The sequence below is a fragment of the Sceloporus occidentalis genome, unplaced genomic scaffold (genome assembly GCF_023333645.1).
Source record: "Sceloporus occidentalis isolate IW3139 unplaced genomic scaffold, rSceOcc1.0.p SCAF_6, whole genome shotgun sequence".
NCBI lineage: Eukaryota > Metazoa > Chordata > Lepidosauria > Squamata > Phrynosomatidae > Sceloporus > Sceloporus occidentalis.
In genome coordinates this window covers 52538183-52553057 of record NW_028316986.1, presented here as the reverse complement: position 1 = coordinate 52553057, position 14875 = coordinate 52538183, and the positions used below count along the sequence as shown (strand labels likewise).

The window sequence follows — 14875 nt, the reverse complement described above, 5'->3', positions numbered from 1 at the left end:
AGGACAAACAATGTAGTAGAGTAGCTAGACTGCTGGACTGGGACTTGAGAGATTCAGGTTCATATCCTCACCAACCTTTCATCTCACATGGTTATTGTGAGAATAGAGAAGGAAGGAGGAGAGCCATATATGCTGCCTTGGGCTCACAGGAGGAAAATCAGGATATAAATATAACAAATATATTAATAAATAAAAAGGCAGATGAGGGAATAATGCAGTTGCTATTTTTTCTGTCTCCTTTTGAACTGATTTAACTATACAGTTACAGATAATACAGGCACCAAGCCTGTATTATACAGATAAGAGTGCACTAAGCCAACACAAGTCAGGAAATTCAGTGGACTTTTTTTGTGTTGGAGGAAATCCAGCATATGAACAAAAGATCAGAAGGTAAGTGTATTATGTCTGCTCATGCCTTGTTCAGAACAGAATAAAGGTCACGGGTTGGAGTAATATTAGCAAAACTGAACAGTACAGAAGAGATCTGAAACACATCTATGTTTATTGTTGCTGTATGTTGATTTATATTTTTAAAAAATTAGAATTCCAATACTAGACTGGACAAAGTAGAAGAGAAAATCTGTTTTCATATTCTGAATACAGTACGAATCTGTAGTCATATTCTGTACAACCCATGTTCTTTTTTCCAGAGTTTTAGGTGTATATAATCAACAGCTAGTATTGGAATCAGTTTTATTACATAAAGCTAGTTGTAGCACAGAAGGAAACCCTATCTCCCACATTTAAATGACACATAAGAATCACTTGAATCATCTACATGCACCTGCTCAGTACATGGCACTTTCATGCAGATCCTTAGCTGGTCTCTTCCATTAGTCTTTTCCAATGAGAAAGAGAACATAAACCTACTGCTGGCTGATATACAGTATGTTGAACAAAACTGAATGAGTAAGAAAGATTAATTTCTAGGAATTGGTGGTGGTGGGGAGTAGCCATGGTAGTGTGTAACTGCAAAAATAACTAAAATTCTTATTTGAAAAAAACATAAAGATATCACTTTTGAAACTGAGAAAAATGAATTCCTAGCATAAACATTCATAAAGCTCAGACTACATATCAAATGTTAATGATAAGTTGATGATGTGTCACGTTGGGTGCGCCAAAAGACAGGGGTGTGACCCCCACTCCCTGCACACTAGCTTGTTCCAATATAATATTACATCAGCTGCAGCTGTCTGGGTGGTTTTTTTCCCCTTTTAACAATAGCGTTCTTTCAGGTGTAACATTTTTTATTGAATATAGGAAAAGTATATGCTATTCTATTTACCTGATCACAAATATTAGAATAAAGTCATTTCCATATAAAGCTTCCAATATGTTTGAATATAACATTCAAATCAAGTTATCAGATAATTTTTTTTCAAATCAGCTTTTTTGGAGAAAATCCACATCTCTACTAGATACAAGTTTTAGCCTTCTATTTCAGCTGCTCACCTTGTTTGTATCCCTCCTTAGCTCTGGGTAAGCATCTCCCTGCAAAGGAAGAATCAGGCTGTTAGCATTACTGTATAGTCCATGCTCTCCTATTATTTCCCCTACATAAAACACAATAGCTTTTTTTTTCTTTTTAAACTGTAGTCATGTCAGGAACTTCAGTACTCTAAAGAAGGTAGGCTTCTGAAAATGACAAGTAAGCTTTGATGTGTATAGCTATTCTCAGTGCTGTTCATGACATACACTACATGCCTCCCACCACCCATTTTACAGATGGAAAAACTATTTCATGACAGGAGACTGCCACTCAGTCAAGACACAAGAATACAGATGCAGCCCAGGTGTCCATATTCCAAGTTCCCTAACCTTTCAGTTATACTGCCCTGGCATGTAATACTTTTGTAGATTCAGTAATAATTCTCAACAGACTCCAGCCAGAATAATAAGGTCTCAATTACCAAGATTTCTACAACAACAGGAACCAAGCTGGCCAGGAATCCAGGTGGTGCATGGAGAACTTCGGAGCAAAATCTTACAGCCCTACGCAAGATATGACGCAGAACAAGCCTACAGGAAAGATAAGTTGTCCGCCCAGAGTTAGTATTCTTGGCTAGCAAGCTATTTCACTTTCCCCATCCAATGTTCACAAAGTCACTCAAGCCACATCCCCTCAGCATTTATCCTGTTAACTTTCCACACATATATTTTTCAGGTATCATCACTGGCACTTTTCTCAACAGGCAGTGCGGTGTAGCAGCTTTGAACTAGGCTTGATGATACTCAAGTTCAAATCTTCACTCAACCATGAAAATGCACTGGGTGGCTTTGGAAAAGTAACTATCCCTCAGCCTAACCTATCTCATAGGCTATGAGTATGTTATGAGTATAAAAATCAAAAAAGAGGAGGACCATGTACACTACCTTGACTCCTTTGTTATAAAGGCAGGATTTAGATGTTTATATACACACATTTCCTAACTCTATTCAAGACTGTAGTTTTTCTGCCTGAAAGCCCACTTTTTTGTTTGTTCAGAAAGCATTCTTCCTTAGAATTTCCCTACATCTCCTCCATCCTGCTCAAGCTCCCTCTAAGACTTGAGTCAACTTTCTATCCCCACCAACCCTTGTTAATGCATTTCTTCCTTACTCGGCACCAGACATGCCTGGGTAAACACCATCAGCAATGCATACAGACAAGGTGCGCACATGATCTGCCACCACTCTGTAGGCCATGTTCACACCACCAGCGTCAGCCTCCCCAACCAAGCCCTGGTAGCTGGGCCCACCACATCCCTGAAAGAGAAAAACAGAAATATTTTAGGAACCCTAAATGGGAAAGCCATGCTGCACAGTTCCCTATCATGAATGTTGCAGATGTTTCCTTCAAATGATCCAAAGAGTCTAATTTCTCTCTAAAGTGTAGTATTAGACCTCCAGAACAAAAACTGCAGGAAATAAAATTCTAGATAAATATTGAGAAGAGATTCCTAATGGCAAGAAAAGGTTAAGTTGAATCAACTCCCTTGGGAGGTGGTATGCTCTCCTTTGCTGAGGGTATTTAAGCAAAGGCTGGAGGGCCATCTGTCACTGATGCTGCAGCTGCAAGATTCTTGTTGCACTGAGTGGTAAGTGAGAAAAGATGACCTCCAGGGAACTAATTGGATCTACTTCTGGTTTTGGTTTCTTGGGGACTGGGCCAATTTTGTCAGGACCATGTTCCACATTGGCCTGTGAATGGGGGTGAGGGTACTTAGAGGTAAATTGTTGCTCAAGGACTGGCACTTTATCATTGGAAACATTTTTCAGTCTTAATTTTTTTCCATTCTAGAAAGGGATTGGGTTGCATATAAGCCCTTTCTTTCTCCAACATTACTCTACAGCATCAGCCTTGCAAATATATTTGAAAAATCTAGCCAATTGCCCCGTTCTCCTTCCTTGGTTGTTATATACAGCTGCTGTTACCTCACTGAAAAGAAATTAAGGGAGTTGTGGCTTTATCTTTTTAAGGCTAGTTTCTGATGCTCTTAGAATCACAGAGTTGGAAGGGGGCCCATAGACCATCGAGTCCAATGCAGAAAATCCAGCTAGAGAATTCCCAGCAGGAAGCTGGGTAGAGAGAGAGCACACCACCTCTCTAAGGAATTGATTCTACTGTTGTTGCCATGCATCAAGCAATAACTCAGCAAGGCTTACTTCTGAGTAGACATGTACAGGATTGCACTGCAAACCTTGATGAAATACTCTGAAGTATTGAAAAATGCATTCCAGGGCGTGGCAGGCTGTTGAGTGCCTCATAAGTCTCTAAAGCAGTGTAACACAACTGTGATCCTCTATGTATTTTTGGACTATCATAATCCCTAACCACTGCTTATCTGGGTTGAATCTGATGGGAATTGTAGCCCAAATACAGCTGGAGGGCTACACTTGCCCATGCCAGGCCTAAAGAGACAAAGGTATATTGCTGTGAGCCTGCCACATCATTCTTTCCTCAGGGTGGATGTCCTTTCCAGCTAAATGAAAAATCAAAAAGGGAGCCAGTGGGTGTTAACTTTCTAGTCATTCAGAAGCAGCAGCTTTGCCTCCTGGGTCAGCTACTAATATTGCTTCTCATTTTCTTCCCTTCCTCTAAATAATAAATGTCATAATTTAATTGCCAGACACACAGGTCAATGAAAGAAATTCATAAAGGTTGTGTAGGCTTCAGCCTACTAAGTGGGGATACAGATTTTACATGTAATCCCTGCCCACCAATGTCTCAGCTGTCGTTTCCTCTCACACCTGATCATTACCTTATGGATAGCATCCAGGATTGGGGTGAAGAGGTCAGTGTCATAATTCGAGTGCTTGTTCTGCAGAACTCTCATCAACCTTTCCAGGCCCATTCCTGTGTCAACATGATGTTGAGGCAGATGACGCAACTGTCCATCAGCCTCCCTGGCAACACACCAATGAAGAGAAGGGGAAAAAAAAGAGAGAGATGAGCTGGAGGCCAAGGATTTATTCATGAAACTTCTGGTGAGGAGAATGTAACAGAAGACAAAGGAGAGGAAAAGTCTGAGGAAGATGAATTACCATAAATACTCGACTATAAGTCGACTTCATATATAAGTCAAGGGCATGTTTTGGGGCCAAAATTATGGCTTTTGATATGACCCATGGATAAGTTGAGGGTAAAATTTATGGGCCTGTAACAAAGGATTTAAAAGATAAAGCAAAGGAAAATGGTGCTGAAGCATTTACAAAATTCTAGCTGTCTTACTGTTTGTGCTCACATTAGATAGATGAGAGAGTTCCCAAACTTTTTTCTCGTAGACCACTTTCAAAATTTTACTGGTTTCGGTGGGACCCCCTGCTGCTACATTTCTACCATATTCCCCAAAATCGTCAAAAAATGTGAAGATTAGACCCCCGTAGACCCCCGTTGAGTCTCCCATGGACCCCTGGGGGTCCACGTGGACCACTTTGGGAATCAAGGACAGAGTACACTCTTGCCTTTTACCTGGGGATGGTTCCTTTTTTTAAAATAAGAGTTAAAGTACAGTACTTACATTGACTCGTGGATAAGTCAACAGGATTTTTGGGTCAATTATACAGTAAAAAGCATAAGCAGAAAGATGCAACAGAGAATTGAAAGAGGATCTACACGTGAGTCTCCTTACAAGATGTGAAGCTTTGGCATGAGCCCAGAACCCAAGCAATCCCATCATCTCCTACCTGCTATATTGCATAAAAACCAGATTCCAGATCTCCACCACATCAGGAATGCCCTGGTTCACCAGTGCTGCTGCATTCCTGCCACCACCTATGTGATCATAATGAATCTCTGTGCAGGGCCCACAGGGACCAGTATCACCCATCTCCCAGAAGTTATCTTTCATTTCAAAGGGAAGGACATGGCTGGGGGATAGACTGAAAAGCAAGAAGAGAACAACTAATAAAAACAGAACAATCATCCAACTATCATCCTTTGCCCAAGTGCCTGGGAGGGAGGGTAGAAGGGTGGGGGGTTTGGGGGACTGTTTTGTTTTTATTTTTATGATTTGTATTTGGAATTCTCTTTGCTGTTACCTGCCTCGATCCTTAAATGGGAGAGGCGGGATACAAATAAATAAATAAATATATTATTATTATTATTATTAGTAGTAGTAGTATTCAAATCTCAGGGGACTGGAAGGGTGAAGTTATCAATGTTGTGTGTCTTCAAGCCATTTTTCACTTAGGGCAACCCTTAGGTGAATTTATCATGGGGTTTCTTGGCAAAAGTCATTTAGAGGGGGCTTGCCTTTGCCTTCCTCTGAAGCTGAGAGAGCATGACTTGCCCAAGATCACCCAGTGGGTTTCTATGGCCTGTTACAGACTGCCAAAATAAAACTGCTTCAGGTCTCTTTGGAGGTATGCTGTTTGAATGATGCATGGGTCCTAAGAGTCCAGAGGTCGCGCCAAAGCCACACTCCATTCCTAAGCGCTGGAGTGCAGCTTTGGTGCAGCTTCCGGATTTTTAGGATGCATGCATCATTTAAACAGGATACCTCCAAAGAGACCCGAAGCAGCGTTATTTTGGCAGTCTGTAACAGTCCTATGACTCCCAAACACTCAAACCCCACTACACCAAACTGTCTCAAAGAGAAAATATCTTTCTTGCTTCCTGCTTGTACTTGAGGAACCTGAGTGTGGTGTCCTGATGCTACTTCTCCACAAGTATTATTGGCAGGAAAAAGAAAAGTGCAGAATGTGGCATATGTTTTCATTGTTACAACCTGGTCAATACTTGGACTTGGGCATAACTCACTGGAGCTGGATAGCATGCAACCTTTATGTATTCTAATCTCTTTTTTAATTCAGTCTTCTGTCTCATGTTAATATGTAGACCTAAAATGAACTGCTAGTGTCAACAAGAATAAGCCCACTGAATCAAGAGATGAATAACAAACTCACACGTGTTAATCCCACTAATTCAATAAGTCTACTCTAGGCTGGGAATAGTAATTAGATTCAGGTCATACATTGTAAGTCTTTCACTGTTTTATTATTTGTCTTGTTTGGTTTTTCTTAATCTTTTGTACATATAAAACCATCCCTCCCACCCACCGTTGGATAAAATGTGCCAAATAATCCAAGTGTGGCTTTCATTAAAGACACACTAGAATAATAGAATAATAGATTCAGAAGAGACCACAAGAGCCATCTAAGGTGGGATATAGGCTGCCCCTTTGGGGCGGCCTGCACCCGCCCCTTTCCTCAATGGATCAGTGCCTGAGCTGCCACAGTGGCAGCCCCAGAGGCCCTGATACGCCGCTTTTCCAGGCCTCGGGGAAGCGGCAAAACGCTTCATGCCTCAAGGACATCCCGACAATGGCGAGGAGACAGAGAAAGGGACCGCTTGGCCCCTTTCTCCTCAGTATCACTGGCGTGGCCATGTAAAGGCCGCACCAGCAATACGCGGCGTGAAAGAAGCTCCATTTTGGAGCTCCTTTTGGCACCGCTATTTTGATGTACTGAGGGCGTACTAGGGTTAGGGAGCGTCTGAAAAGGAAGCTCCCAGGAAACCCTAGCATGTACTGAGTACGTGCTTTTTGGCCCATCTGTACAGGGCCTCAGTTTACCCCCCAGCCATACAGGAAGACACAATCAAAGCACTCCCAACAGATGGCCAGCTTCTGTTTAAAAACCTCCAAAGAAGGAGACTCACTTGTATTACTAGTATCAGTGGTGCAAATTTGAGACTGCTTTAACTGTCCTGGCTAGGGAAACCTGAGAATTGTATTTTAATGTGGCACCAGTGCTCTCTGTTAGACAATGCTAAATGTCTCACAAAATTACAGTTCCCAGAATTCCCTAGCATTGAGCCAGGGCAGTTAAAGCAGTCTCAAACTGGATTATTTCTGCAATGTGTTTTGGACCTTAGTTCCTTATACATTTCATGATATTTGGGCAAGGAGAGGGGAGAGCAAGGGTAGCATTACTACAGTTAGTAAAAACTGCAACTAACACCCTTTTTTCACTTCCCACTATTTTCAGACACTGCTCACATGTTTCCAAGATCTTTCCCACAAAAAAAAAAAAAAAAAATAGAAATCCAAAAAGGGAAGAAAAGGAAGATGGTATTTGGACTGTGAACTTTATAGCAGAATACATGCCATGTTGCATATGAAGTGGAAAAGGCTGGTTTTCTTCTCCATGTGTTTGGGTGAGATGTAAACTTAGACTTTGAGCTATTGCATTCTGCTGGCAGGAGCCTGAACCCTAATTCTACAGAAGGCTGGCAAAGGCACGAATTTTAATTTTTCTTATATAGTCAAGGAGGTTTTGGAGAATAGAGGAGAAGCTGACCTGAGAACATTGTTGGAGGGGGACTCTTTAAATTTTTCACTTTTTTCCCCCCTTAAGGGGCTAGTGGGGACTTTTCCTCAGAGGAAGTGAGTCAGAGACTTGCCTCTCGAAGGAGCTAGTAGCCAGGAGCTCTCTACAGTGACTTGACCTCAGTAACAGAACTTGGGGCAAAGATCAAGTTTAGCAGGGGAAGCCCACAGTCTTGTTTCAGTGCCTCCTTAAGGCTTCTCAGTATGGACACTGAAGGCCCTGCTGCAGTCACCTGCAACACTTGTGGGATGTTTATCTTCTTGCCAAGGGATGAGGGGAACTTCACCTGCATCAAGTGCAAGTTGGTAGCCCTTCTAGAAGAGAAAGTACAGCAGCTGGAGGCCCAGGTATCGATACTTCAACATCTTAGGGAGCGGGAGGTTCTCCTGAACAGAATGGACCAGGAGGTCTAGGATGGGAAACACACTGAGGAAGTTGCTGGGGAGGAGGAGGCCACTTCACATACAACAGAAGTAGAAAGTTGGAGGAATGTCAGACACAGAAGTAGGGAAACCAGGGAACGTTCTGTGAGCTTGCAGCTACAGAATCGATTTCAATCTCTCTCTATTATCAAGGATGATGAGGAACAGCAGCAGGGACAGAGACAGACTTCAGGGACAAAGCAGGGGACCCTGAGAGTTCCACCAAAGGGAACAGCCGCTACTAAGCCTTGGAGGACGCGTGTGGTGGTTGTGGGGCGACTCCTTGCTGAGGGGTACAGAGGCAGTGGTTTGTGGGCCTGACAAGATGTCTTGGGAGGTATGCTGTCTTCCTGGGGCAAAGATCCGTGATGTGACAGAGAGACTGACAAGACTTGTCAAGTCTAATGACCATCACCCCTTTCTTTTGGTTCATGTGGGAACCAATGATATTGCAAGGCACAGCCTTCAGAATATCAGAAAGGATTATGAGGCATTTGGTAGAAAGCTGAAAGAGGTGGATGCACAGATTGTCATCTCATCTCTTCTCTCAGTTGAAGGGCATGGTCCAGGAAGGGAGAAGAAAATAGCAGATGTAAAGAACTGGCTCCATAGATGGTGCCGCCAAGAACTTTTTGGATTCTTGGCCCATGGGCTGCGGCTGCATGAGGAGGGACCTCTGGCAAGGGATGGGTTGTATCTCATGCCAGTTGGCAAAAATGTTTTTGCCAGTAGTCTCAGAAATTTGATCAGGAGGGATTTAAACTGAGTTATGCGGGGGAGGGAGACAGTATTCTGGAAGGCAAAGGGCTGGAGAAAATAGTCAAACTGACATAGAGGGAACAATGCAAATAGTGCAAGGACCCAAAAGTGGGAGGCAAAAAACTTGCACAGGCAGTAAGTAAAAGGGACACATGGTCTTCGATGTCTCTACACTAATGCACAGAGTATGGGAAATAAACAGAATGAACTTGAATTCCTAGCACAACAAAACAAATATGATATAATAGGCCTCACTGGTGGGATGAGTCTCATGACTGGAATGTAGAAATAAAGGGGTATAATCTTTTTAAGAGAAACAGGCCAAACAGGAAAGGAGGAGGAATAGCCTTATATGTCAGGGATGCTTACACCAGTGAACAGATCCAGGACATCAGGTGGACAGCATCTGGATAAAAATTTTGGATCTGATCCTAACCAACAGGGATGACCTAGTCAATGGAGTGCAAGTGGTGTGATCCTTAGGTGGGAGTGATCATGCACTCCTGGAGTTTGTTATGCAATGGAAAGGAGAAGTCAGGCATAGTCAGACATGCATTCTAGACTTTAGGAAAGCTGATTTTAGTAAACTTAAAGAAATACTGGGGATGATCCCATGGTCAACAATACTAAAAGAGAAGGGAGTTGAAGTTGGATGGGAGTTTCTTAAAAGGGAAATACTGAAGGCACAATTTCAAACAGTTCCAATGAGGAAGAAAAATGGGAGATGTCTCAAGAAGCCAGGATGGATGACTAAGGAACTTTCAACTGAGCTAAGTTTTAAACGGAACATGTATAAGAAATGGAAAAATGAGGAAATCACTAAAGAGGAATTCAAACAAATAGCGAGCACATGTAGGGGTAAAGTCAGAAAAGTTAAAGCACAGAATGAACTCAGGCTTGCTAGAGAGGTTAAGAACAATAAAAAGGGCTTTTTTGGATATGTCTGCAGCAAAAGGAAGAAGAAGGAAACATTAGGGCCACTGCGTGCAGAAGATGGCAAAATGCTAACAGGAGACAGAGTAAAGGCAGAATTACTTAACACCTTTTTTGCTTCCATCTTCTCAGAAAAGGCAAAGGGTGCTCAACCTGAGGATAATGGAGCAGAGGACAGAATAGGGTAATTTCAGCACAGAATAAGTAAAGAGATAGTACAGGAATATCTGTTTAACCTAAATGAATAAAAGTCTCCAGGACCAGATGAACTACATCCAAGCGTATTAAAAGAACTGGCAAATATAATATCAGAACCATTGGCAATAATCTTTGAGAATTCCTGGAGAACAGGAGAAGTCCCAGAAGACTGGAGGAGGGTAAATGTTGTCCCCATCTTCAAAAAGGGGAAAAAAGAGGATCCCAACAATTATCGTCCAGTTAGTCTGACATCAATACCAGGAAAGATTCTAGAGCAGATAATTAAACAGAGAGTCTGTGAACATCTAGAAGGCAATTCCATAATCACAGTCAACATGAGTTTCAGAGAAACAAGTCATGCCAGACAAATCTAAGCTCTTTCTTTGATAAAATTATGAGCTTGGTAGATGAAGGGAATGCTATGGAAATAGTATATCCTTATCTCAGTAAGGCCTTTGACAAAGTTCCCCATGACATTCTTGAAACAAGCTTGTAGAATGTGGGCTAGACAAGGCAACTGTTACATGGATTTGTAATTGTTTGACCGACTGAACGCAAAGGGTGCTCAACAATGGCTCCTTTTCATCCTGGAGAGAAGTGACCAGTGGGGTCCCACAGGGCTCTGTCCTGGGCCCAGTGCTATTCAATCTTTATCAGTGACTTGGAGGACAAAATTGGGGGCATACTTATCAAATTTGCAGATGACACCAAATTAGGGGGAGTAGCTAATACCCCAGAGGACAGGATCAAAATTCAAAATGACCTGAATAGACTAGAAAGCTGGGCCAAAGCTAACAAAATGAAATTCAACACGGAGAAATAGGGCAGAAAAATGAAAGGCACAGATATAGGATGGGGGACACCTGGCTGAATGAAACTACATATGAATGGGATCTAGGAGTCCAAGTAGACCACAAGTTGAACATGAGTCAACAGTGCGATGCGGCAGCTAACAAGACCAATGCGATTTTAGGCTGCATCAATAGAAATATATTGTTTAGATCAAGGGAAGTAATAGTGCCACTCTATTCTGCTTTGGTCAGGCCTCACCTGGAATATTGTGTCCAGTTCAGGGCACCACAATTAAAAAAGGATGTTGAGAAACTGGAACGTGTCCAAAGGAGGGCCACTAAAATGGTGAAGGATCTGGAAACCATTCCCTATGAGGAACAACTTAGGGAGCTGGATATGTTTAGCCTGGAGAAGAGAAGGTTAAGAGGTGATATGATAGCCCTGTTTAAATATTTGAAGGGATGTCATATTGAAGAGGGAGCGAGCTTGTTTTCTGCTGCTCCAGAGACTAGAACAATGGATGCAAACTGCAGAAAAAGAGATTCCACCTCTACATTAAGAGGAATTTCCTGACCGTAAGGACTGTTCAACCGTGGAACACACTCCCTCGAAGTGTAGTGGAATCTCTTTCCTTACAGGTCTTCAAACAGATGCTGGATGGCCATCCGTCGGGATGCTTTGATTTAGATTTCCTGCATGGCAGGGGGTTGGACTCGATGGCACTTTGGTCTCTTTCAACTCTATGATTCTATGAGCTCTGGTCAAAAACTGAATTAGACTTTTGTAAAGTGCTTTCTCATCTTCTCTGGTCATATACATACCCCAAGCTAAGCCAGATTTCCCTTGTCTCTTCATCTGCACATAGACCAAGTGTGGCATCTCCCCCAAAATAGGTTACATAAAGGCGATCCTTTGGGATTTCATAGATCTCTGTTAGCAACTCCCATGCCATTTTACAGGCTTCCTCCTGGAAATGAAGACAGTAATTAAATGATGGTAACATTCCTGATTCTTCAATGTGTAGTCGAAGGCTTTCACAGCTGGCATCCATAGTTTTTTGTGGGTTTTTCCGGCTATATGGCTGTGTTCTCTGAAGGTGCCAGTCACAGATGCTGGCGAAATGTCAGGAATAAACTCTTCCAGAACTTGGCCACAAAGCCCAAAAAACCCACAAACAACTATTCCTGATTCTACTTGTGGATCTTTCAATCAGCTCTAAAAACAGGTGGTTTGGCTATAAAACATTACCTAAAGAACTTTGTTCATAGTATTAAACACAACCAAAATACCATCAAGAAGATAGAATATGTTTTTAAAGAGAATATGGATCAATCTCTTACTTTGAAGTAATCTCCGAAAGACCAATTGCCCAGCATTTCAAAGAATGTATGATGATAAACGTCTCGGCCCACATCCTCCAAATCATTGTGCTTCCCACCTGCCCGCACACATTTCTGGCTGTTCACCACTCGCCGGTAACGTGTCAGCTCACTCCGGGGATCTGCTGTGCCCAGAAAAATGGGTTTGAACTGGAAATATAAGATGGAACACAAAATAAATTCCACCTACATCAGAGCTGTGGATGAGGGATGGTCAGGCTAGAAACCTGTTATATAAATCTAAACTGATGCTAGTGAAAAATTAAGTTTTTCCCCCTGATCTGGATTGGAAATGAGAAAAAGTGAGCTATATAACACAGATTGGTTTGGCTCAGTGGCTCTCTGTACAAATCTCCATTCCAATCTAACTATTGTTTTTATCACTTCAGCATTAGTATCTAAACAAGCTCAAAACAAATCTTGCTATCCACCAACCTTTTAGTTTTCCACTTAGGTACCAGATTTTATTCATGCATGGTAGCATTTTGACATTTTACAACCAAAAGAAACTCCTTTCTCAAAGCGTGGGGCTTTTTTGGGAAGTAATAAGCTGTAAACAGCAAGATCCAAAACACACTGCAGAAATAATCCAGTTTGAGAGTGCTTTAACTGTCCTGGCTCAATGCTAGGGAATTCTGCGAACTGTAGTTTTGTGAGACATTTAGAGAACCTTGGGGCCACAACAAACAGCAATTCTCAGGATTCCCTAGCAATGAGCCAGGGCAGTCCAAGTGGTCTCAAACTGATTATTTCTGCAGTTTGTTTTGGACCAGGAAACAGTTATAATCTTACAACAGAATTTCTGGTTATTTTGCTCTCAGTTAGGAGTTTTTCTGGATCGCCTCAAATTAAACGGCCTGTTTTCAGTAAGCACCACTGCTCAAGTTTCACAACTACAGTACTCTCAATATGAACACGCTATCCACATCTAAATCATGTGATCCTACATGCTTCACATTGCCCGATCTTATATGGAATGAGTGGCAGCAGCAGGGAGGGAGTCGTCTGCTGCAGCGAAAGAACATGAAAAGTCTTGGGGGCCCTAAATAAGAAAAAACACATTTATTACAACATCAGCTTTCATTGATGTTTTCTGCATCCAACAAAGCAGGCAATGTGTACAAAATCTTACCTCGTTTCCATGCTGCAGATATAAAGCAGTTTGACACCACTTTAACTGCCATGATCATATCCTGTGGAATTCTGGAATTTGTAGTTTGGTGAAGGGTTCAGTCTGCCAGAGCGCTCTGGTACCTCACCAAACTACAGATCCCAGGATTTCACAGGACAGAGTCGTAACAGTCAAAGTGGTGCCAAACTGCTTTATTTCAGCAGTGTGGCTACACCCTCATCTCATTATAAATATTTGGGCCAGCATGGTGCAATGGTTTGAGTACTGGAATAGGGCACTGGGAGACCAGCGTGTGAATCCCTTCTTGGACACGGAAACCCACTTTTTAGTTTTGTGAGACAAAAGATTTCTGGGCCCACTAAAAAGCTAAAACACTAGTACAAACATAAACTCGTGCTTCATAGTCCTGCTCAAAATGGAGGACATTTTGGAATCCCTCCTGGACAGAAGGTTGAAATGAAGGACATGTCAAGGAGGACCAAGTCTGGTCATCCTGCATATAAATATAAATCCATGCTTCTTCGTTGTGCTCAAACAGGAATTATTCTGGAATTCCCCCTGGACAGAAGACTGAAATGAAGGGAAAGGAGGACCAAGTCTGGTCACCCTGCCTATAAAATATAAATCCATGCTTCTTCATCATGCTCAAATGGGAAGATATTTTGGAATCCCTCCTGGACAGAAGGTTGAAATGTAGGGCAGGTCCTGGAAAACGAGGCCCAAGTCTGGCCACTCTGTCCCCCTTCCCCCCTTTAAAGTGAAGAAGAGACCTCCCCAAGCAGGGAAGCTATGCGTAGGAACCATTCTGCGGGCCTTTGTTTCTGCCGCACCGTTTTCAGGGTCGTACCTGGTTCATGCCTGCATTGACGAAGAGCAGCCCGGGATCATTTCGCGGGCGCACGAGGGACGACGCCACGACCTGGTGCCCGTACTTCTCCTGGAAGAACTGGACGAAAGTCTGACGCACCCGCGCGGACGGCCGGGAGGAAGCAGGAGCCCGGCAGTTCTGGCAAGAGCTGCAGTACCAAGCGGGGGAGGCCCGGAGAAAGCGCCCCGCCACCACGGCACCCTTAGCTCCTGTCGCCACCGCCGCCATCTTAACTGTGGGCGGAATTATGGGAACCTTTGCTTCTCAGGGCTGGAATTGAGAAAAAAGCTGTAGAGCTAGAAAGAATAGAGTCCTCGTTGCTGGAGAGGACAGCGCGGTTATGAGTACACTTGCACTGTGGAAATAATAATAATAATAATAATAATAATAAATGACACCGCTAGGGGTGCATCCGCACTGCAGAAATAATCCCAGTTTGAGACTGCTTTAAAAGCCCTGGCTCAGTACTAGGGAATCCTGGGGATTGTAGTTTGTTGTGGCACCAGAGCTCTCTGACAGAGAATGTCTCACAAAACAGTTCCATAGCATTGAGCCAAGGCAGTATAAAGTGCTGTTA

At 42.7% G+C, this 14875-nt stretch overlaps 1 protein-coding gene across 1 annotated transcript in view; it reads right to left on the bottom strand.

Moving 5' to 3' along the window:
* The window catches only part of LOC149310732 (alanine--tRNA ligase, mitochondrial-like), a 42934-nt gene extending 28408 nt beyond the window's left edge, over positions 1-14526 (bottom strand). The window contains exons 1-8 of the mRNA XM_089529447.1: positions 14278-14526; positions 12260-12448; positions 11741-11886; positions 5170-5364; positions 4245-4389; positions 2603-2748; positions 1914-2022; positions 1456-1494 (exon numbers count right to left, since the gene is read on the bottom strand). Of these exons, the coding sequence (XP_089385573.1) occupies positions 1456-1494; positions 1914-2022; positions 2603-2748; positions 4245-4389; positions 5170-5364; positions 11741-11886; positions 12260-12448; positions 14278-14526 (1218 nt within the window). The remainder of the gene's footprint in view (positions 1-1455; positions 1495-1913; positions 2023-2602; positions 2749-4244; positions 4390-5169; positions 5365-11740; positions 11887-12259; positions 12449-14277) is intronic.
* Positions 14527-14875: the final 349 nt, after the last annotated feature.